This window comes from Chenopodium album, chromosome 21, assembly GCF_948465745.1.
Source record: "Chenopodium album chromosome 21, dcCheAlbu1.1, whole genome shotgun sequence".
Taxonomy (NCBI): Eukaryota; Viridiplantae; Streptophyta; class Magnoliopsida; order Caryophyllales; family Amaranthaceae; genus Chenopodium; species Chenopodium album.
In genome coordinates, this window is record NC_137854.1 from 34,844,963 (window position 1) to 34,868,594 (window position 23,632).

The 23,632-nt window shown below is 31.9% G+C and overlaps 2 protein-coding genes across 16 annotated transcripts; both read right to left on the reverse strand.

The window, feature by feature from the left end:
- Positions 1-7,026: 7,026 nt before the first annotated feature.
- Positions 7,027-18,215, reverse strand: LOC145601218 (WAT1-related protein At3g28050-like). 14 transcript variants are annotated; one of them, XR_014104357.1, is made up of 11 exons: positions 15,374-15,513; positions 13,812-14,009; positions 13,660-13,722; positions 12,861-12,974; positions 11,528-11,762; positions 11,285-11,443; positions 10,868-11,019; positions 9,823-9,996; positions 9,555-9,655; positions 8,166-8,243; positions 7,027-7,530 (listed from the first exon to the last, which is right to left on the reverse strand). XR_014104357.1 is itself a non-coding variant. In XM_081657187.1 (9 exons), exons 2-8 carry the CDS (start codon positions 13,985-13,987, stop codon positions 9,828-9,830), a joined length of 1,068 nt encoding a protein of 355 aa, XP_081513313.1. In that variant the 5' UTR covers positions 13,988-14,009; positions 15,374-15,513; the 3' UTR covers positions 7,027-7,530; positions 9,823-9,827. The 14 variants fall into 14 exon arrangements, 5 of the variants coding, with proteins under 5 accessions (XP_081513313.1, XP_081513314.1, XP_081513315.1 ...); XR_014104362.1 differs by having other exon boundaries at positions 7,027-7,543; XR_014104363.1 differs by having other exon boundaries at positions 8,166-8,306.
- Positions 18,216-18,892: 677 nt separating this feature from the next.
- On the reverse strand, positions 18,893-23,035 carry LOC145601659 (WAT1-related protein At3g28050-like). Of its 2 annotated transcripts, XM_081657709.1 has the most exons (7): positions 22,738-23,035; positions 22,564-22,629; positions 22,303-22,416; positions 21,069-21,312; positions 19,799-19,957; positions 19,534-19,682; positions 18,893-19,192 (listed from the first exon to the last, which is right to left on the reverse strand). In XM_081657709.1, the coding sequence occupies exons 1-7, from the start codon at positions 22,908-22,910 to the stop codon at positions 19,024-19,026; spliced, it is 1,074 nt and encodes a 357-aa protein (XP_081513835.1). In that variant the 5' UTR covers positions 22,911-23,035; the 3' UTR covers positions 18,893-19,023. The 2 variants fall into 2 exon arrangements, with proteins under 2 accessions (XP_081513835.1, XP_081513836.1); XM_081657710.1 differs by lacking the exon at positions 19,799-19,957 and having other exon boundaries at positions 22,738-23,034.
- Positions 23,036-23,632: the final 597 nt, after the last annotated feature.

The following is a 23,632-nucleotide window of genomic DNA, read 5'->3' on the forward strand; positions in this document are numbered from 1 at the left end:
AAATTTAAGATTTAGTTAATTTTAATTTTTTGTACAAAAATAAGATAAGAAAATAATAATATGGTTACCCTTTCATGAGGGCATGAAGCTACCTAGGGGTTGGGTCGAGAAGTAGCAACTCGGATCATACTAGTCGTCAAAAATAGTGAGCTGACTCAGCAAATTATATTTGTTAATCCTTTGACCTTTGCTGAGGTATGTTCCCCTCTAATTTCATTTTATTTTATTGCATGTCACACTTTTATTTGTCTCTTTATAATTATAATTTTATTTTATGTAATTTTATTCTTAATTTTTTTTTATTTTTATTCTTTTTATTGTTTTTATGATTTTATTATTAAGGGGGTCCCAATCAATTTGGGTTTGTGGCTAGTGTTAGCTTATAGATATACCCTACCAAATTGGAAAATTAATTTATAATTGGAGAGATCTTTTGGGCAACTTCTAAAGGTGCAATTAAGGAAATAGTGTGTTTAAGCCGCTAATCTAGTAGGATTATGTCATCTAATTAAGCAAAAATGAATAGTATTTTTGTCCCTAAACGTGGGGTTAAGTATAGTCTTGTATGTTGACGGTTGACGACATTCTTCAATAATATTAACAAGGAAGAATATTTTGTTAAATGTAATATTTAAAAAATGTAATATTTTGATTAATTTCATTTTATAAAGTTTTATGTAGTTGGACTATGGGTAATGTCAGCTGTTTCAGATTTTGTGAATGAGGGAAGCATATTTGTAAAATGTAATATTCTTATTTTTATTATTATTAAAGTTTAAAGTTAAACCGTCCATCAAATAAGCAAAATTTAGTTGTTTTTCAATCTTATATTGTATATAATTTGATGTGGAGAAATATATCTGACTCTTAAGTCTTAAAAGTCTTGACCTCTTGGGGCAGTTGTAATGGCCAAATTAAACTTCATGATTATACTAATGGTTTCTTATATTTTTTTTATTGAAAATTAAAATGACATCACATTGTATATTAGGTTCAACTAGCAAACCCATTAATACTTATATGAAACATTTGGGGTATATATGTAACACTAATGTTAGCTTAAATTTGTGGTATAATAACATCAACTAAAGTGAGTGTATAATTAGGGCAATATATACTTGCTTTAGTTTTGAGTGTATAGAGAGGTACTCACTTAATCTGAATGTGCCTAATTAATGACACATCGCAAAATAGATTTAAATTATTTGATTTTTTATTTTCCCATACATTTATTTCCAATTCTAATCTCCGTCCGGATAAAGTATAAAATATATTTTTGAGCTACAACCATCAGTTTAGGAATATATTTTATACGCTATATATCATAAAGCTTAATTAGCACGAAAAAAAAATATGGCTATATTCAACAAATTTTATGTAAATTTGATGCACCTACCATTATACTAAGTAATTATTATTGGTACAGTGTACCCTACTATGCCCAAGTTAAAGTTAGAGTTATGCAGACTAGCATTTCTACTCATTTTGTTCCATAATATACTACAAACATATTTTATTATATATAGTTTTCAAGATGTACATACCTTAGAAAATCAATATCTTCAATTATTATATATTTTAATAAAAATTATAAAAGCTGATTCATAAACTGCACATTGATGAGACAAATTTAATGATATCTCATATGATTTATTACATTTTTTAATCGCATTATAGGCCATTATATTTTATGCATATCTCATTTTTTTTTTTTTTTTACATTTATTATATTTTATATATCTCATTTTTTTTTATTATATATTTTCCCCTCAAAAAAAGTGAATTAGGTTCATTTAATCGCATTATAGGCCATTATATTATATGTATCTTATCAAGTAAGTCCTAATTTATCTCCATGATAAACAAATTTTGTATCAAAAGACAAAATCGTAAATAAATTTTGTTAATCAAGTGATAAAATCGTAAATAAATCAACAATTTTGTCTAGTCATCAGGGTAATATAGTAAATAAATCAAAAACAATTGGCCCATATATGACCAAAAAGTTATTGGTTTATTTATATTTTTGACATTTGATAAACAGATTTAGTTTATTAAGGAAATAAACTTGTATTTTCTCGTACCTTATTGCCATGACTACTCTCATAGGTTGTGACATTTATAAGATAACGCATGTCTTTCAGTACGTTTAAGATATAGTACTGTATGAAGCAGTATTTTGTCAAATCTATAAATTGGATGGCTGCGAATACTAGCCTGGGATAGTGGGATTTAAAGTGATCAAAGATAAATTGCTACGTAATTTAACTTAATTTAATTTTAAGCTAAGAATGAAGTAAACCATGCATGCATGCAGGAAACTAGGGACTCAAGTACGTACTTAAAATTTACTTTGAACACATTACGTATATACTAGTAATAGTGTAATATGTACTAATGGTATAGTGCTTAGTGCAATTGTAAAACGATTTGTGTTTTCTAGTCTATTTAATCATTGTCAATAAAATAGTCAATTCAGTCAGGTCAGATCAAGTTAAAATTAAAGTAAAGTCATGTTAAATTATTGTGTATATATCTATACGAGTCAAAATTTGAATGTGTTTTTTTTTTCTTTATCAGATAAAATCGAATCGGATCAGTCAAGTCAGACTTTGATGCTTCTAAATGTCAAGGCTCTCTAGTTTGGAAAGAGCCTTTGATATTATTCACAATTTCACATGGTATCAAGAGCTACATATTATTTGTTCTTCTAAAACCCTAACCGAATATTTTTAAGTGCACATCATCACTGCCTTCCACCACCACCGTCGACATCAGCCTTGCACTGCAGACCACCGCGGTATCCTTAGCTTATTATTTAGTATGCATAAAGTTGCTATAAGTATAATTCAATCTCATTATTTATAATGGCAGACATACTCTAGACATCACACAACTAGCTGAATTGTGGATTTGTGGCCGTAAATAAAAAAAAAATTGTATAGATGTGCATGCCACGCTTGTTAAATGAGAGAAGTACGTACGTCGAATATAAGTTCCAAACTATACTAATGGACCTAAATAACCGACCTATATAATTCTTAGAAAAAGATTAATGAATGGTTCAAAAATGAAATGATTCACAACTTGGAAAATAAAATGTTTGGTCTTCATTTTAATTTTTTAAAGTTGAACTATAGACAATGTCAGCAATTTCATATTTACGGATGAGGAAAGCTTCATTGAATTTTTATTAATTAATTAATATCGTTATACTTGAATAATCACCGCTAATTAAAGAAATAAGTTAACTAATATTGGCTCTTTGTCTATTTATTTTAGATAATATGACTCTTAATGAGTTAATGTCTTAACCCTCTTGGGGTCGTTAGATTATGTTTGCCTGACCTAATGGTTATTTGCTATGCTCTCCTCTATATTTGGCGCTATTTATATTGTTTTCTACAAGTACATTTTTAATAATTACTTTTTTGGAGGATTATTATTATAATAGTTAATTGTTATCCATCACCATTAACAAAGCTAAGAATTGTAGTCTCGAATGATGTAGACTGTGTAGTGATGCATACCCATATAGAGTAGTAGCAATTAAGATTGTAAGGAATTATTCATGAAATGAAAAATAAAAAAAACTTATTTTTATCTAAACTTTTTCAAACCTTGTTCTTTTTTAATATAAGTGAAAATATGATTAAATAAGAAAAATAACCAATCATTCTCTAACTTAAATTAAATGCAAATTAAAACTAACAATATAGATGTGTATGCATGCATGCATAATTTCTGATGAATAACCAATGAATATCACAATTGCTAGATTTATAAGAAACTTTTCACTAAATGAAGTTTTTTTTTTTTTTTTTTTTTTTTTTGAAATATTCAATAAATGAAGTTTAAGGGTAGGTGTATAGACGAAGATAAGATTGTGGATGTCTAAATGAACCTTAACGTTAAATCAAAACCCTACTAACCGACTTTCATATGAAATTATCATCTATTGTAAACAATAGTGTATGATATAGAGATGTGATCGTCAAACATAATAGAATCCTACAGAATCCAATCAACCTACCTAGCTACAAACTGTATGGTAAAAGGAGTGATACCTAGGTTTATGATTCAAAAGATGAAATGATACAAAGTTCGAACTTATAAAGTTATAAGGTCTAGCTAGGTAGTGAGAGCTCAATTTCTTCTTTTTAAGCATAGGTTATGACATTAATGGTAGTAGAATAAGCAAAATAACATCATGAGGAGGAGAATATGAATGAATTATAAACCGCACAAAGTTGTTATTATGGAAGATTAGTCACATAGAACCAAACCGGCCTATATATATCATGTCGATCGTACTTGCAAAAAAGATAGATTTGCATAGTTGTTTTTTATTTTATACGTAAGGATTTAAGTGGGAGAGAAATTTATGATCCAATTTCAAATGAAAAGTAGGTTTGAATTTAAGCCATCCTACAAATGTGTTTTGGATTCTATTCTTTGTATTATGTCAATTTCAATTATTCTTGTACTAGTGTATATACTTACTCCGGATTATTATAAATTATAAATATATATTGTGGTATTTGATTATTTATTTTGTTGTAAATATTTCAGTCGACATTGTTTACTTTTAATATAATAGTAGTATGGATATTATTTCGTGAAAAAATTCTTAAGATGGGTGTAAATAAGTCTTAAGATCGGTTACTTCATGACAATATATATTAACCTTTTTGTACAAAGAAATTAATAATAATTGTATCCTATTTTATTTTACAATGTTATTACATTTATTACAATATATGGAGGTATGTAGTACAAGGTTGTTACAACGATATAAAATAACACTATATTAAATTCCAGAAATATAGGTATAATTTCTTCCACCATATTTACATGTTCTATGACCATTTACACATTTTTTTTACAAGTGAATAATAACTAAATAAATAAACAAAGAAATGATAGGGACGGTGTGATAAGTAAATAAAATAAAATAAATAAATAAACCTTATGTATTATGTGCGACTAACGACATCGTGTGGTTGCTTGTAAAAAAAAAGGATTAACCTCTATGACACCGATAAACCCCTTATTATATACTTATTGAATAACCCCTTAAATAACAAAGTACGCAACTCCTAAAACATCGATAGAGCAACCCGTATAATATTTAGTAACTCCTATAACCCTAAGTAACCCTTATAACACTAACCGAGTAATTCCATGATAACCACATATAAAAGCTAGTGATAATCAATAATTAGATTAATAAATAAATAAAATTAATAAATAAATGGGTCAATATTGTGGAACCAAATTAAAATGAATAACCTTTCAAAAAAAAAAAAAAAAAAATTATAAAAAGAATTATGTATTAGAAAAAAAAGATTTATTATACAAAGGAAATGAATCAAGTAATAAAATTAAGACCCTCAACCATGAAAACGAGGGTTAGTTAAAGACTTAAAGGGATAGAAAGTTTTGGATCTTTTACTAAAATGGCTAATTCAACAAAAGTATTTATCAAAACGGCTATTTATAGATTTTAATTCCAAAACTAGCTAAATTAATAACTTAGTAAGAAATTATTTACTTATTGTTTTCCTTTGAACTGATTTTTTTTTTTTTTTTTTTTTTTTTTTTTAACATCTTTTATTCTGATTTAGTTCTTTTTTTTAAAAAAAAAAAGATAGTTTTTTTTTTTTTTTTTGGATAATTTTAATTGGAAAATGTAGTAGCCATATACGCTCACACAGAAGAAACCTTAATTTTAAGATTTTTTTTAAAAAAAAAATCTAAACTTTTGGCTAGACCGTATCACAAAAATTGGAAATTCAAGTATTATTTTTCTATCCACACAATCGCAAATTTATAAGGTGGTAAAAGGATTTTAAGATACCGTTCATCTTTTTCATGTCTACTAATTGTATGCTCTCTCCTAATGTCGGTTAATTTAGAATATTATTGAGTTTAATGTGTACAATAAAAACAATCTTGCATATATTTATGTGATATATAATGGCATACGACGAATATGTTTGAAGAATAATCTGGTAAGTCAACCTAGCTCCTCTAATGTGAATATGGCTCATGAGCTCATTTTATCTCGAGCTAATGAGGTACCAAATTCCTATGCTCAATAATGAAAGAACAAATACGGAATAATATAATTTGTTGTAAGTGCACAACATAAGTTGTTCCAATAACGCAAAAAATAAATAAATAAATAAATATATATATATATATATATATATACGCAGTATATAAAACAAAAATCATAAAACTTATTTTTTTTCTTTTTGAAAAAACCCACGAAAGGGTTGGAAAACAAAGGAAGTTAATAATTTCCTTTCAAGTCAACAACTTAGCTAGTTTTGGAATTAAAATTTATAATTAGCCGTTTTGATAAATACTTTTATTAAAGTAGCCATTTTGGTAAAAGATCCAAAAGTTTTATCAAAAAAAGAAAGGGGGGAGGGCGTGGTTTGTGGGGGATAGAGAGTAATAAGCAAGTACTAACACTATGTTTTTTTTTTTTTTTTTTTTTTTTTTTTTTTTTTTTTTTTTTTTTTGAGAAAAACACTATGTTTTTTTCACCTTATATTTGCAAACGTTAAATTATTTTTATTGAAATTGAGTATGTCTGTTTTTACTAAAATTAGGGTGTGTTTTATTCACCTAGTTTTCATTAATCTAAACTTACCTAAACTTATTAGATCTTATTTTAGTTGTAATTTGTACTTGGTAACCCTTATCAGAACTTATTTTTCTTGATCTTTACTCATCTGAAGTTATTACACCTGAAACAAGTGAATATAAGGTGAACCGAATAGACCCTTAATCTAGAGATCCTTTATTTCAATTCTTTTTGTTTTTTCAATAAAATAATCATTTCAAGGTGAACTAATTTATCAACTGAAATACTCATAGTAACGGAAATATATATACCCCTGTGAGATGTGACAAAGGGGTCTTCAAGGTTATCTCAAGTCAAGACTTTGTTCAACATGTGTGCTTCAAAAGAATTATACACGTCTATACGAAGATATAATAAGAATAACAAACTATTAAAAGTGTATGATAACATATAAAATCCCATATTTGAGGCAGCAAAATTAAGGAAGCCATGTCTGACTTAATGCTACTGTAATGTCATGCAGCAGACACCAACAGTTTTCAGAATACTGATTCCATGTACTATTATACAACAAATAGAAGAATAAATAATGTTTATACAAGACTTAATCATATGGCCAATAACAGTACTTAAAAATATATTTACAATTATCTCACATGGTCAACGCAACAATACGAAAAGGTTGACAACTAATCCATATACAATAGGTCAAATTATGGGCATTGATTATAGAAGGATGCAGTAATCCCTCAGCTCTGTGGGCAGACAGAAGATCGCCGTTTCTCCTGTTAACGGGATTTTTTAAAGCCAATTTCATAGAGAACTATCGTGCCTACCACGGAATAGAATACAGCACCAGCAAGTGAACACTTCATGCCCATCACATATATACACTTGTTTGGACAATTGGAATCCTTCCAGCTTTTGACAACCTGATCATACAAACTAAAACCATCAAAGTTTTATTTATCAGATCTTCTTGTAGGTTGATCAATCACAGTAAAAGATGCAAAACCCTGACATCAACCAAGATTTCCATCTTTCCGAATATAATTGACACATTATCCAAACCTCTTGCAAGTAAGAATGCCGAAAAATCACTACAAAATCCTTTCATAATACTTGTACATAGTTGTCCCCTTCCAATCCTCTCAACTCCATATAAGTGGATACATGTTTGAAAATCAAAATTATATACAAGTATATTTCTATTTTAAGAAATGTGAATATTATCTACACAATCTAAACTAAGTAGTACACTTGACTTTTAGAACAAAATAGAGGGAGTACTTTTCTATGACAAGTATGCAAACATATTACAAACAAATTAAATTAATATAGTACAGACTACAGACAAAGGAATCAGGAAAGTAATATGCTATACTTTGGAATTTCTAAAGGATAGGAAATTGTCCAAGGGGTGACTTATATAGCATAGAGACAGCAAGGTACGAAAGGCCATTTTGATTCAAATGTCTCATTTTATCTAGCAAGTGAGAATACTGCACTACCATCTTGGACTTATTCAAGAAGAGATTTCCACTTCAACGCAGACATTTCTTCTTACCTTTTTGCTTTTATAATCATCTCTTTCTTTATCCTGAGAAAGCTTCACTAGCTATTTGCGTAAGACGTAAGTTGACATCTGAAAAACCCACAGATGAAAACGATACAGATACCAGATAAAAACCCCTTCACCAGTAGTATACTGTCAATTGTACAGAATAATCTTATTTAATTCTAGCCAAGAAGAGATCAAATATGATTACTGAGACAATGAATATAATTGACGTACAAAGAAATCTAAGAAAAACATCAACATTTTCAGCAAGAATTCTAATGCCCTCCGTGTACCATCTTACTCATTCAATAATTAAAGATAACACAAGCTATCTCGAGTCTCCCAAAGTGTAAAACAAAATTAAAGGAACCACTCAATAATATTCATCATGATTTGCTTTCCTCACTGATCTCTTTATATTAGAAATTATCAGTCTACAGACTTCAACCCTTTTCAAACTCATTTGAACATTTAATTATGCAGCCAGACCGCAGACACCGAAAAGTATCACTTTAACATCATCCATCAACCGTTTCTTTGAATTGAAGTGATAGCAAGCAGAAGTCTTTCTAGTTTTCTAAAGTGTAACTAGGACTACTAGGTTAGGTTAGGTACAACTTTAAAATTTCACCACAATTTCAGTATCCACACAATTGACAGGCACCCAAGGTAACAATTTATTCATTAGTGTCATTAACCAAGCTTACTTTGACCTCAATCCAAACAGATCAGCAAACTATCTTAACCTAATTTCACCAGTTAGCTATAATCAAGGTTAGGTTACACTGACACAGCTCACTTAGATGGCGAGATCCAAAGAACATGCGGACATAATAGATTAAATTTAGCCTGTAGCCTATATCATTGTAATGAACATTTACTGGCAACTATGCAAAAGAAACAACCCTCTTTAGCATAATTAAGTTGACTTAGAAGTAGCACCTTATGATTTCATAACCACAGCTTGTATGACTGTCCCAATTGCTTTGTCTACGTATGCATGCTGTGTGGCCTTGTAAAGATGTGGTTATGACTTGTGAGTTTAAGTGAAGACTGAATAGAAAAGAGTAGGTTTAGTAGAGTGGTCTATGTAAAAACACTATTCTCCTAAACTTTTACGAAGATCATGGTGCAAATACCGTGTTTGAAAAGACACATGGCACAACAAGGCAATACGGGACCTTGAGTCTAGATGCAAAGAGTGAATGTGAGACACTGGTTAAAATTCACGATTGTCTGAAAAAACAGGTTGCCTTGGAAAATAAAAGCAACCACTCAATTCTAGAAAATTTAAGTATCAACTAAGAAGTATAAGGTACGGTGGAGTCTATAGTATACAGAAAAAGGATTTTAGCATGGAATAAAAGAAGGGATCATAGGTCTTCAAGTTCACACCTTGATGCACCTCATCAACAAACACCTTGCCCAATCTATTCTCAGTCCTTGGATAGCTGCAAGTCTGCAACCTGGGGCTTCAAAGTGGAAGTGCACCCTTTCTATGGTAGAAACACAGGTGTGGCATGATAATTAAATATTATAAGCAATAACACAGACCACATTTTACACTCAGTTTGAAGGCTCACTTTTTTTATTTCCAAAATGAGAAAAATCCAACCACCAAAGGCTAGGCAACAATAAGAAACTCGCTGAAGAGGAAATTTACCTTCTTTAAGCAGCAGCATTCACCGTCTCTTCAGCACAATTTTCCAGCAACGGCATCCTTTGGGTGGAAGACCCCAAGCTGCTGAAGTGACCAGCATGAATCTTCTTCTCTTCTTTAGCCTTTCCCCACATCACAGAGTAGAACCCAAGAACTATTATTATTACCCCGAGCAAACTGCAGAAAATCAGACATCAAAATTTTTAATCTCCAAGAAAAAAGAAAGTCATAGCAATAAACTTTCAAGAGCATAGACAGGGCCTGATTGCTCCTTCATCTTGAGAAACTAAATTACTGGAATGGAATGTGCAACTTTCTAATAGTGTCTTTATCTCATATAAGAGCATACAAATACATTATAGCTAATCCATCTTAGCAAAATATATACTTGTACTTTTTTTCTTGGTTTGGTTTTTCTAATTGCTATATACTTGTTCCATTGGACTGAAAATTATTCAAGTATCTCTCCATGGTAATAATACAACTCAGACAATATATAAAATCCACTTTATCGGTTTCCTTGATCCTGCAGCAACTCTACTCAATTAAGATAGTCCTTAATACACCCCCTGCCAAACACAAGGTTCCAACTGTTTGTTTAATTATCTTTAAAAGATGTCCTACCTCAAGTTCCTAAACATTAATTGCGCTACAACAAACACTCAAACATCCATATTATGTTCAACAAAATTTTTGTTTTATCACTTTTTGCAGCGATTATTGTCTTTTGCATCTAATCAAAGAGGAAAATTTATAAGAGGGAGCACCATCCCAACCAAGTCATCACCTCGATGCAGTTGTTACCTTATTTTCAAGAACAAGATTGAGTATGGGTAGGCAATTCTCGCTACCTAAGTAGCTAGTTCTGTTATGTATCACATTCACATATTAATTCACCTTTTTCGATTCACACTTCACAGTCCCGGGAGAGAAGGGGGGGGGGGGGGGGGGGGGGGGGGAATTCTATGCCTTTAGCATAAAAGCCAAAAAATTGTCAAATTGTAACACTATCATCAGTAGCAATGACTTAGTAAGAAAAAAAAGATACCTTCCAAGATATAATGTATCCCCAAAGAAAACAACACCTGCAATTGCAGCTATGGCAATTCCCAGAGGTTTAAACATGCAAACAAAAACAGGCCCCTTCCTTCGCAGGCACCATGAGCAAAGGCCAACTTGGAGGGCGGAACCAAATATTGCCTACACAAACAGATATTTCAGCAAGGAAATCTATTAAGGACTACAACAGTAATTTAAGAATTTCTTCTGATCTTGAGGTTCTGTATTTTAATTAAAAAAAAAATGCTTTACTTTGTATAATTAGCTGCACTGCCTAGTCAATCTAGCAAAAATGGGACCCAATCATAACAAAAAATAGGAAGCAACCCCAAAAGGCCAAAGATGGTATTGAATTAAAAGACAAGACCTAAAGAAAAAGAGCAGAGTGACTACTAAGTATGCATACCGAGTAAAGAATTGCAAGCAGCCTCAATGTAGGCTTCAGACTCCAAGCACTTAGGTCCCTTTCTACAATAAGTGTCACGATTCCAGATTGGATAGCAACAAAGAAGCAATAAAAGAACACAACAATGAGTTCTGCTGGATACTTTTTGAGAATTACTGCCTGGAAGTAAACAATAGCAAAAGATATCAGCTCATCCTACTGATTGTTGGTAACTTGGCATTAAGGAGGAGTTCTAGAACATACTTGTATGATGACCCAGCTTGATGCCATGACACAATCAATGGCAAGAAAGAAACCACCAAGAATCCAGTTCATTTGATCTCCACGAAGACTAAGTTTATGAGTTTGCAAAGTTGTGAGCCTTTTCAGCAGTGGTGGACCTTCATAAAGAGTCACAACAAATGCTCCAGCAATCGAGACTATGGTTCCTACCAATTTTGCTAGACAAGTTATATTTCTTGTGTTTAGCATTTCCATCCTGAAATTACAAGTAAAAATTGTATTTTTACAAACAACAACAAGCCTTAGTCCCAAAATGATTTGGGGTCCGCTAACATGAATCGTCATAATGAACCATCCCAAAAAGAAAAAGAGCATAGCAAAATAATAAGATGTGACTAAGTTTTATGCTGGCCGCCACAGGCCTACCGCAACTCTCCTCCTTTATACATATTTCCTTTGAGAGCTGTAATGAATACCAAAAAGTGACACTCACCTTATTAATACATATATTCTTTGAAACCCATTAAAATGTTTAACAATAACAGAACCAAATTTTTTAGCGAAGAATACTTAACTAATAGCAGTGAAGATAACATTGTTAGGTACGTATGAAATATACAAAGGCCACCACTTTATATCTATATGCTTCAGCTGAGGTGTATTTCGAGTCTTTGTTGGTAAGTAAAAATGAGAATTGACAAACATGCGGATTCCAAATTCTACAGTATTAGTGATTTCAAAACAAACTTTCCATTTGGGGAAGACAGTGTTTTACAGTTTGACATAAAGACATTAACTTTGGAAAGCAACTCCTCATAAATTTAGGATCTCATTTTTTCACTAACGATGCTCACATGTAATGTTTCACTATGCAACATGAGCATTCTTAATTGATGGCCATGATGCGTATCACACTCTGAAGTTATCACTAGAGAAGGATTAGCTTATGTTTGGCAAAATGGGATTGGTATTTAATCTTCCAGAATACGAAAGGCACGAGATTTTTTTGCAAATACTATTGCATATAGACATATAATTATCCAGGAAAAAAGAATAGCACTGCCTAGATGCAAACAACGGGACGGTTTTTATAATCTACACAACTAAAGTCTACTCCATATTTGCCCCAAATAAAACTTCAAACATAATTCACAACATTTAGCAAAATACCAACATGCTTACGCAGGATTGCACCTAGAGTCCGACGTGCTTACCACAAGCGGACTATCACTCAATTACAGATACCTTCATAATCGAAAGGACAAATCTAGCCTAAATTTAATTACACTAATATTAACAAAAAGGAAAATAATATGCAGAATACATAAATAAACAAAAAAGGAAAAAATCATACCTGAAGATGATTGCAAGAAAAAATGTAAGCCCGGGAACAAGGTTCAGCATAGCCGCCCCAAGAGTAGGAGAGCTATAATTGATGCCAGTATACCCAAATAACTGAGCCAAACACCTAAATCACAAACAATCAACCTGTTAGTCCGTTAAACGTAGTCCAAAAGGATACCAGACACAAAACAATAACCCTATGAAATCAATTAATGAAGTCAATTACACAAAATTCAAAAAGGGTATTAAAAAAACCAATTTATTTTATAATGGAGAAGATTAACAAATAAAAAACCATTGAAAAGAGTAACAGAAAATCCAAATTCAGTAAGACTAATTTAGAAGAAGAATACAACCCATCACACAAAATTCAAAAGGGTACCAGGAAAACCAATTCAATTATCCTATAACTCAAGGGCAAAAGATCAACACAACTCATTGTAATAATTTATTGATATGAAAAGGGTAACAAAAACTAAATTCAACAACACTATAAATTATGAAGAAGACCACAGCCCATTACACAAAATTGCAAAAGGTACATGAAAAAGTTATTCAGATATACGTAGTACAATTATTCAAGATGATTAACACAAGTATGCAACCCATTGCATTTATGTGAAAAGGGTACCAAAAACTATATTCAATAACACTAAATCAAGATAAAGAACATAATCCATTAGCCATTACACAAATTTCAAAAGGGTACCAGGAAAACCCAATTGAATAAAGATATAAATTTAAAAAATAAATAAACGCAACCCATTATATAAAATTGAAAAGGGTATCAGAAAAACAGCAAGACTAACCCAGAAAGAGCAAGCAGGAATAACCATCCAAGGAGAGAAAAACTGAGCGGGGGAAGATTTGATCTGCAATCAAACACAAAATATGAGTCAAATTCAGGTTAAAATTGAAGAAATTGATAAAATTGGAAGAGAGAGAGAAAAGGGGGGAAGACCTGTGGAGGAAGAGAGAGAAAGGGAGGAGGATGAGGGACGCAAGAGCATTGGAGTAGGAGACGAAGACGAAAGTAGTCATACCAGTATTCATAGCTTGTTTGCTGATAATCATGAGTCCAACTTGGCAAAATTCCGCCATTAACATTCCTATGTAAGGAGCTGCTTCACTCTCCATCTCTTCTTTGTTCTTCCTCTATCTGTATTTTGGACTAGCACTAGTGAATTCTGATTTGTTAGGAAGATGAATAAAACTAGTACACTGTGGTAGAAAGATCAAATTATGGACGACTTGGACGTATATTATCAAAAGACGTAACTCAAATGGATAGAGGTTTCCTTCTAATTTAAAGAGATTGAGATCAGTTCCCATCACATGCCCTTGTGGCTCTCTAAATACCCAAAAAAACATATTAATTCTAAATTTATGAAGTACTTCAATGTTTTGGACGATATAAACCATTAATATGTGATATTTAGATTCATCGAATACTAGTATGATGTGTATATGCAAACAAGAAACGATGAAATACGTTTTGGCCTTTTGGGTCTTTAATTTCATGTTTAGAGAGAGTTGTATATGTACAAATAGTGTTTTTACATAACTAATTAGAAAGATACTCACTTAGCTTTATTATCATCTTAATTTATCATATATGGTAGAATTTTACTACTGCATATTAGTTACAAACTTACAATAAACTACATTAGTTACCAATCATTGAATGGAATAATATCATTGAATGGAATCATTCAATAATTAGATAAACTTGTGAATTTTTTTTGCATCCATGCTTCTATTCGCAAGATCGCAACATAGGGACCTTATGAGATCACATCCTCCTTGTGTGTTTCTTGTTGGGTCTTCCCCTTCATCACGGTGTAGAAACCCAATGCTATGATTGTCTAACAATAACACTGTACAAATAGTAATATTTTCAGAGTTTAGCCTTTCACTTTGAAACGTGTCATAAGATAAGCTAAGAAGATTAAAAATATGCTAGTTTACACAGTTTTTATATTGAGATGATTTTACATCAGCCGTTTGAAAAATGACTACCATATATTTTAATAATATATAATATGATCGGTTCATTTTTTCACCTTATAAAATGACCACAATTATTCTTATAATATCTACAATGTAAGTATAAATTTTGAAAATTTTTATCCGACATAAAATAAATTTTCACTGATGAATGAGAACATTGAGAATTTGTGCTTAATTTGACAATCATCATTTGAAGGAATTTCCATGCACTTCAAAGCAGACATCTCTTTCTTTATATCCTGGGAAAACTTCAGTACCTGTTTGCGTTGGACATAAGTTGACATCTGAAAAACCCACAGATGAAGGCGATACCCTTAAGATATGGAAGCACACCTTTTCAAACACTGGTAGGAAACACAGGTGTGGGCTGTGTGGCATGCTAAAATTTTGATGCAACACTACAGCTCACACTTCACTCGGATTTAATCGATTCATTTTTGTATCTAACATGAGAAAAAATCCAACCACCAAAGGCCAAGCAACAATAGAAAACTGGTTGAACAGGAAATTTACCTTCCTTAAGCAGCAGCATTCACTGTCTCTTCAGCATTACTTCCCAGCAAAGGCATTTTTTGGGTAGGAGACCGTAAGCTGCTGAACTGTCCAGCATGGCTTTTCTTCTCTTCTTTAGCCTTTCCCCACATAACGGAGTAGAATCCAAGAACTATTATTATCACCCCAAGCAAACTGCATAAGCATTATAAATCAGGTTTTAAAGATTATAACCTCCAATAGAAATTGTCACAACAACACACCTTTAAGAGTGTGGAAAGGAAAGGAAATCACATAAGACTGATAAGAGTATACAAATACTTCCTAGGTCTCCTAATTAACATTTCCATATTAGCAAAACATTTTTAATTCTTGGTAACTATGCCTCGAGAAACATGGGCATAAAGATTGTCACAATTCTAGGTGAGCACCAGCATCAGTAGCAATGACTATGCATGAAGAGACAACGGTAACTGTTACTAAGAAGGAAGGAAGGATACCTTCCAAGATATAATGTATCCCCAAAGAATATAACACCTGCAACTGCAGCTAAGGCAACTCCCACAGGTTTAAACATGCAAACAAAAACAGGTCCCTTCCTTCGCAGGCACCAAGAGATTAGGCCAATTTGGAGGGCATAACCAAATATTGCCTGCACAAATGGATATTTCATCAAATCTAAAGACCAAAAGAAAATGAGTAGACTAATCTCTAAACATGCTTACCGAGTAAACAACTGCAAGCAGCCTCAATGTCGGCTTCAGACTCCAAACACTTAAATCTTTTTCCATAATAAGTGTCACAATTCCAGATTGGATAGCAACAAAGAAGCAGTAAAAGAACACAACAAGGAGTTCGGCTGGATACTTTTTGAGAATTACTGCCTGGAAGTAAACATTAGTAATAAAAATCAGCAGATCAGCTCATCCTACATTCCTACTGATTGCTGGCACTAAGAGAGATTTCTTGCACATACTTGTAAGATAACCCAGCCTGATTCTATGACACATCGAATGGCAAGAAAGAAACCACCAAGAATCCACTTCATTTGATCATCATAAAGAGTAACAACAAATGCTCCAGCAATCGAGACCATGGTTCCCACCAATTTTGCTAGACAAGTTATACTTCTTGTATTTAGCATTTCCATCCTGAATCACAAGTAAACAATGTATTATAGTCCTTATTGTTTATGAAACTGGTTAAAATAACGAAAATAATTGTTTCCACCAGAGAGAGAGATACTCTACTTATAGCAGTGGTGATAAAGCATCGCCAGGTACTAATGAAATACAAAAGCCACCTTTATCAAGTCTTTGTTGGTAAGTAGGAATGAAAATTGACATACATGTAGTATTTTTTAAATGAACATTCAATTTGAGAAAGAAAGTGTTTTACAATTGACATAAAGACAGTGACTTAGGAAAGCTACAATTCATGGATTTTAGGGCCTCGTTGATTAACTACTATCAGCTCATGTGCAGTGGTGCACTATGCAACATGAGCAGTAGATGTTGATGATGGACATGATGCACTCTTATATGGGCACTGAATGACATACTCCCTTCGTCCCTAAATTGCATATTTTTAACTTATTTTTAACTTTTACGGTTAGGGATCTCTGTATCATTCTGTATAACATATACAAACAAGTGCACTCTGTATCATTCTTATTACTTATTTTTATTTTTTACGGTTAGGGATGTGTTTATCAATTTCTAATAATTTAAAAAAAAGGATATATAAACAAGAAAGCAAATGAAAATCATACCCAAAGAAGATTGCAAGTAAAAATGTAAGCCCTGGAACAAGGTTTAGCATAGCCGTCCCAAGAGTAGGAGAGCTATAATTGATACCAGCATACCCAAGTAACTGAGCCAAACACCTATATCACAAACAAAAACAAACAATCCATTAAACATAATCCAAAATGGAAACAAAAATTAATAAGCTTATAAAAGCAAGAAAAGGAATCTATTACACAATATCCAAAAGGGTACCATACAAAAAAAAAAATAAATTATCCTATACTAATTATTTAATTAAAGTTGATCAACCTGATCATTGCATTAATTTGAAAAGAGTACTAAAAAAACCCAATTCGATAACAATACTACCCTCTGTTTTTGAAAAGGTCCTAGAAAACCCAATTCAACTACTATGTATTTATAACTTTAAAAAAAAAAAAAAAAAAAAAAAAAAAAATGTCAACTAAAAAAACGGAGAAAGTATAACTTAAGAAATACGGAGTATAACAAATCCATTGCACAAAATTGAACAGGGTACCAGAAAACCCAATTCGATAACATTATAAACAATGTAGAAGAACACAACCAATTGCACAAAATTGAAAAGGTCCTAAAAAACCCAATTCAACAAAACTATAAATTAAGAAGACAAACACAACCCATTACAGAAATTTGAAAAGGGTATCAGAAAAACAGCAAGACTAACCCAGAAAGAGCAAGCAGAAAAAACCATCCGAGGAGAGAGAAATTGAGCGGGGGAAGATTTGATCTGCAATCAAACACAAAACATGAGTCAATTTCAGGTTAAATTGAAGAAACTTGATGAAATTAGAATGAAGAGAGAGAGAAATGTAGGGAAACCTGTGAAGGAAGAGAGAGAAAGGGAGGAGAATGAGAGACGCAAGAGCATTGGAGTAGGAGACGAAGACGAAAGTAGTCATACCAGTATTCATAGCTTGTTTACTAATAATGAAAAGTCCAACTTGACAACATTCTGCCATTAACATTCCTAAGTAAGGAGCTGCTTCACTCTCCATCTCTGTTTTTTTTTTTTTTCACTCTATCTGTATTTCTGTACTCTGAAACACTATACTTCAACTTCTGAGGAGGAGAAGCTTTTAGACAAATTAATTACACATTTATACGAGTATAATAATATCGCTTTCACGGGGCCAACCATATTCCCGCTACTCCTCTACCATATGCCCATATGCCATATATTGTTTCACTTGTTTGTGAAATATGCAGTACGATAAACTGGCCTGGACATGGGTCAGGCCGGCCCGCAAGCGGGCACGGCCGCACGGCATAGTACCGATCCGACATGACATGAGGGGTGGGCCGTGCCATAAACAAAAAAATAAAAATAAGAAAAATTAATCACCTCAGGTTAACTGCTACATGTCAACTCAAAACTTTCACTAAGAATCCTCTATCCCACTATAGTGTCTCATTCCATGTCCTATTCAATTTGATTGGTTTACGTCATTTTAAATATCATTATTCTTTATGTAATTTTAATAGAAAATAAAATTAAATAAATTTTTATATAATTTATATTCTAGTTCTTATTATTATTATTTTTTTATCCTTTATTCAATCACTTTTAATTCAACCTCATTTTTTTTAATATTTAAGATGTCACGTCTAATTACAAAGCAATATTCTGTTATAACAGAATTCTAACAATCTGCTGACTCCTCATCCGACATGGCATCTTGATCATCTATATGGTCATGATCAACAGAGTTGTCATGTACAGTTAGTGTTTTTAGACTTTTTACATAACTAATTCAAAAGACACCAACTTTATTACGCTTATAATTGGTCACAAAAAGTACAATTTATAGTTAATTACAGTTTGCTAAACTAGTTGACCAAACATTAAATTGAATCACTCAATCATTGGATAAACTTGCGCAATTATGCATCTATGCCTCTGTTCTGCAACATAGGAACTTTATGAGAACAAATCTCCTCTTCAGTGTTAGTTAACCATCTATTCTCATCAACTTCCTTGTTTGTTTCTTCTTCGGCTTTCCCCTTCATCACGGTGTAGAATCCCAATGCTATGATTATTCCTCCAATAACACTGTATGAGAAACAATTTTTTTTCATAGTTTAGCATTTCACTATGAAACATGCATGTTATTGGATGGATAAGATAAGGAAGATTAAAATAATGTTGTACACACGGTTTTTATATGATCTATTTTGTTTTACAAATGTCACATGTCAGTATATATAGGATCAACTGAACATACGTCGTTATATTTTTAAAAGGGTAATCAATGACGGTTAGTCTGTGACATTATCTAATCCTTTACCTATTTTAGGACGGGAACTATTTTAATCACATTATAATTATGTTACCTAATAAAGATAAATTAAAATTATCGAACCCCAAGAAGTCAAAGGTTAATTGGTACATACCTCCCAACGTGAAGAACATCTCCAAGGAAAGAAACACCCAAGATAACAGCAATAATCATTTGAAGTGGCTTAAACATAGCCACAAATACTGGTCCCTTAACTCTGCATGCCCAAGTATTCACGGTATTTACTATACCAACGTCGAAAGCCTGCAATCAATTGTAACGAACACCAATTAGTGTTATTTTGTTAATTTAATTTGGTTTTGGTTAATTAAGAATACATTTAACACGATGATCTAGCTTTAAGTTTGAGTTATTATTACCCCAAAGAGAATAGAAATTATTTCGATATTAATGGTTGGTGTCCAAACACTTGCATCATTTTCTGCAATTAAAGTAACGATTGCTGCCACTATTGTTTCAAAGAAGCAGCTTATCAGTGTTATTAGCACCTCTGAGTGGAAATCTCTTGCAATCCAAGTCTGAAAATATATATATATATATATATATATATATATATATATATATATATATATATATATATATATATATATATATATATATATATATATATATATATAATTGAAAAGGATATATTGTCATTATTAAGTACTTTATATTCGTATGATAGAAAATTTTTTAACCGGGTTTTTCACCATAATACCATATACCCATGAGTTTTTTTGTTTATTCACCATATATCCATAAACTTTTGGGTTATGATTTGAAACCACCCTAAATACATTACCCTACCTCCGAAATCACCCACATTTCTTTTACCCACCCCAAAACCACCTCAAATTTCCTTTTCTCATCCTCAAAATCAATCATATGGATATTGTTACGGAGATTTGGAGTGGTTTCAAGGATTGCACAAAGGAGAGAAGTGGTTTCGGACTTTCAGGGATGGGGGAGATATCAAAGGTAGTTTTGATGCATAATTAATCAAATTTCACTCATCTTGTTATCATTAAGGGTATATGGTGAATTTTTGTAATAACTTAGAGGTATACGGTGAATTTAAAAAATTACATGGGAACATGGCGAATAAACAAAAAAACTCATAAGTATATGATGAAAAAACCGTTTTTTAAAATACAAAATTATATAATAATATGAAGAATAAGATAATCAAACGAATATGAGACATAAATTATACTTTATATCACTTACATGGATAACAAATAGACAATTTAGAGTTAATAATTCACAAACCTCCCCCCGTCTTGTGTGCGACCGACTACACCATGTGGCCACTCAAAGTAACATCTATAACATTGATTAAGTAACCCTTATAATACCGATCGAGTAACCCCTATAACACGGACCGAATAACCCTATAACAATGACGAAGTAACCCCTTTAACATTGACCAAGTAACCTCCATTATACTAGCGAAGTGGTCAACTACATATAAGACTTTGTGAAGTGTAAATTGTCATATTTATAATGTGTAAAGAGAAAAAAAAAAAAAAGAGAGAGAGAGAAATATCTTGTAATGGTATATGATACGATCTACTCCATATGATATGAAGTAGTAATAAAGTCTATTTTTTTTTAATGTGTGAACGCTTAAAGATTGAGCTATCTTACCTTTGCGATATAAGTGAGTGAGAGAAAAATGCTGCTAGTGGCAAGCAAGAGTGCTCCAACGGCCCAATTTGGTTGAGTTTCAAATAAAGAGTGAAGCGAATCAAGCGATAGTTTGCTTGGTGAAGAGAAAAATATGATTGGTAGTCCTTGGTAGAATGTCACTATGAATGCTCCAATGATAGAGACTATTGTTCCAATCGACTTAAGTATGCTACTTTGTGCACTAAAATTTACCATCTCCATCCTACATACATTTCAAAAACCACCGTTTCAGATCAATTAATTAATTAATAACATCTTGATGATATATTAAATTAAAATATTCACCAACTTTTGAACTCATGTAAGAAACATAACTACATTTTGGTGGCAATTGTCAACTACCACTATTTAAAGTTTGTTAAGAAAAAAAAAGATAATAATAGTTGATAGAGGCTTAGAGCATAGAAAACTTAGATAGTAAAGGGGGAAAGTAAGGAAATCCCCTTACTCCCAAACATTTATAGTTGGTGGGGCTTGAACTTGTGATCTCTAAGTCACAAATTGAGTTCCCCACCAACTCCACCAAGCATGTTTGGTTTTAATTTACTACCTCCGTTACATATTAGTTGCAACTTTGGGCAATATTTTATTAACTCCACTATCTTTCTTTTACAATATTTTAATACTCCAACTATCCCACTTACTTCTTATTTTATTTAAGTCAATTAAATTGCCTAAAACTATGTGTCGGTCAAACTGTAACACTTAAAAAAACATGGAGGGAGTACATATAAAGTACTCCCTACTATTACTTTATATGTGGTATAAAACCTTTTTATTTTTGTTGAAGCAGAGCCATATACGAATCGGGTGGTGGTAACAAGTGATGGATGACTCGGAGCTCCACCTGAATCTGACCCGATATGTCACCCGCCCTTCAACCATACATTTATATTGGGATTTCATCCATTTATTTATGTTGGATGGATCGGGTTAAGGAATATCCATTTAAGATTGCCATCTCTAGGGGTAGAAGTCGTAGAACACAAGCAATAGACTAAAGAAAAATCAAACAAATTAAACCGACAAAGGAAAAAAGGAAAAAAACTGTAGCTGATAAAGTAATGATTTTAACAAGAATACTACTTGTATCATTGTATGGCAAAATGTTAGTCATGAAAAAGATGTTCTACCCAACGAACCATAGATACGCAAATTAGCTAGAGTGTATCAAATGTTCGAAATTAATTACCTCAAAATAATGGCTATTATGAATGTGAAAGCAGGGGATAGATTATTCATTGCCGATGCAAGAGTTGGTGAGCTGTATCGTATGCCAACAAACAGAAAGATGGAGCATCCACAACTGCATTTTTAATTTTGAAGATCAATATTATTTCAATAATCATTAAAAAAAAAAAAAAAAAAAGTTCAATAATTTTAACGATCAGAATAATTCCAATGATCAACCATAGGAGAGAAACAGAGCTATAGAGAGATTAAAAATACAAACTTGAGAGCTCCAAGCAGAAAAAGCCGCATAATTATAGACCATCCAATGGGCGGAGGTGGAGTTTTTCTGTTCATAACCAATAAAAAAAAGACCTCGGTAAATAATCACGTGACAACTAAATCCGAACAGAGGTTGTAATTGACGAGCTTCTTGATGGAATGATCGATAACGTACCTGTGTAAAAAGAAGGCCAGGGGAGCAAGAAAGAAGAGAGACATAGCATGAGTGTAAGTAGTGAAGATATAGTTGCTCATTCCTTTAGCCATGGCTGCTTTGCTTAATGTATTTGTACTTACACTTATTCCTTCCATTGCCAATAATATTATTCCCAACTTCAATTCCCACATCTTTTTAAATTTTCTTTTTTCTTTTCGTTTCACAAGGGACTTTTTTTTTTTGTTTTTTTTTTTGGTCTCACCAAAATTGAAAATGCATATATCAATTTTTTTTTCTACAAATAAATATTCCTATGAATATTACTTTTGGGCTTTTATTTCATTGTAGATAAGTCCATCACTCATTTACCACAAAAATGAAGTAAATAATTAAATAGACCCACCATGATTGAGATTTTGATGAGACTAATAGACTATACTTTGTTGATTTATAATTTTTTTTATATTATTATTAATTAAAATCTATATATTGTTATAGAAATATCTTTGTCATCAAGTAAAACAATGGCTTTTGAATTGACTATTTGAAGAGTTTTCTCCACTTATTAATATGTTTGTTCGCTTAAAAAATGGTTTATTACGTGGATTAATACCAAATCAAATAAATTGAGCACATAAGGTAGGTGAAATTGTAATCTTAATGTTCATCAGTTCAAACTAATATTACTTTATTAAGTAGAACTCACATGATTTAATACACATGAGATTTATTTAATGGAGCTTTGTTGTTAAATACGGGTCTGGGGTCTGTGTCGCACCCGCAACACATCCAAGAGAGAGTCCAATTTACAAGTGCAAAATAAAAGAGGTTACATCCCAAAACCATATGGTCATAGGAGGTTTAATCCTTAGCCTTATAAAGTGATTAATTCTCTCTTCTTTAACTAATGTGG

Excerpts from the sequence above, each read along its gene's own strand:
- LOC145601218 (XM_081657187.1), bottom strand. The coding sequence starts at position 13,987 with ATGGAGAGTGAAGCAGCTCCTTACATAGGAATGTTAATGGCGGAATTT. Across the intron at positions 13,723-13,811 it reads TTCTCTCTCTTCCTCCACAG|ATCAAATCTTCCCCCGCTCA; the intron begins GTCTTCCCCCCT and ends GTTTGATTGCAG. Across the intron at positions 11,763-12,860 it reads TTTCTTGCAATCATCTTCAG|GATGGAAATGCTAAACACAA; the intron begins GTATGATTTTTT and ends TTGTAATTTCAG.
- LOC145601659 (XM_081657709.1), bottom strand. The coding sequence starts at position 22,910 with ATGTGGGAATTGAAGTTGGGAATAATATTATTGGCAATGGAAGGAATA. Across the intron at positions 21,313-22,302 it reads ATAATAGCCATTATTTTGAG|GATGGAGATGGTAAATTTTA; the intron begins GTAATTAATTTC and ends AAATGTATGTAG. Across the intron at positions 19,193-19,533 it reads GATGTTCTTCACGTTGGGAG|TGTTATTGGAGGAATAATCA; the intron begins GTATGTACCAAT and ends TTTCTCATACAG.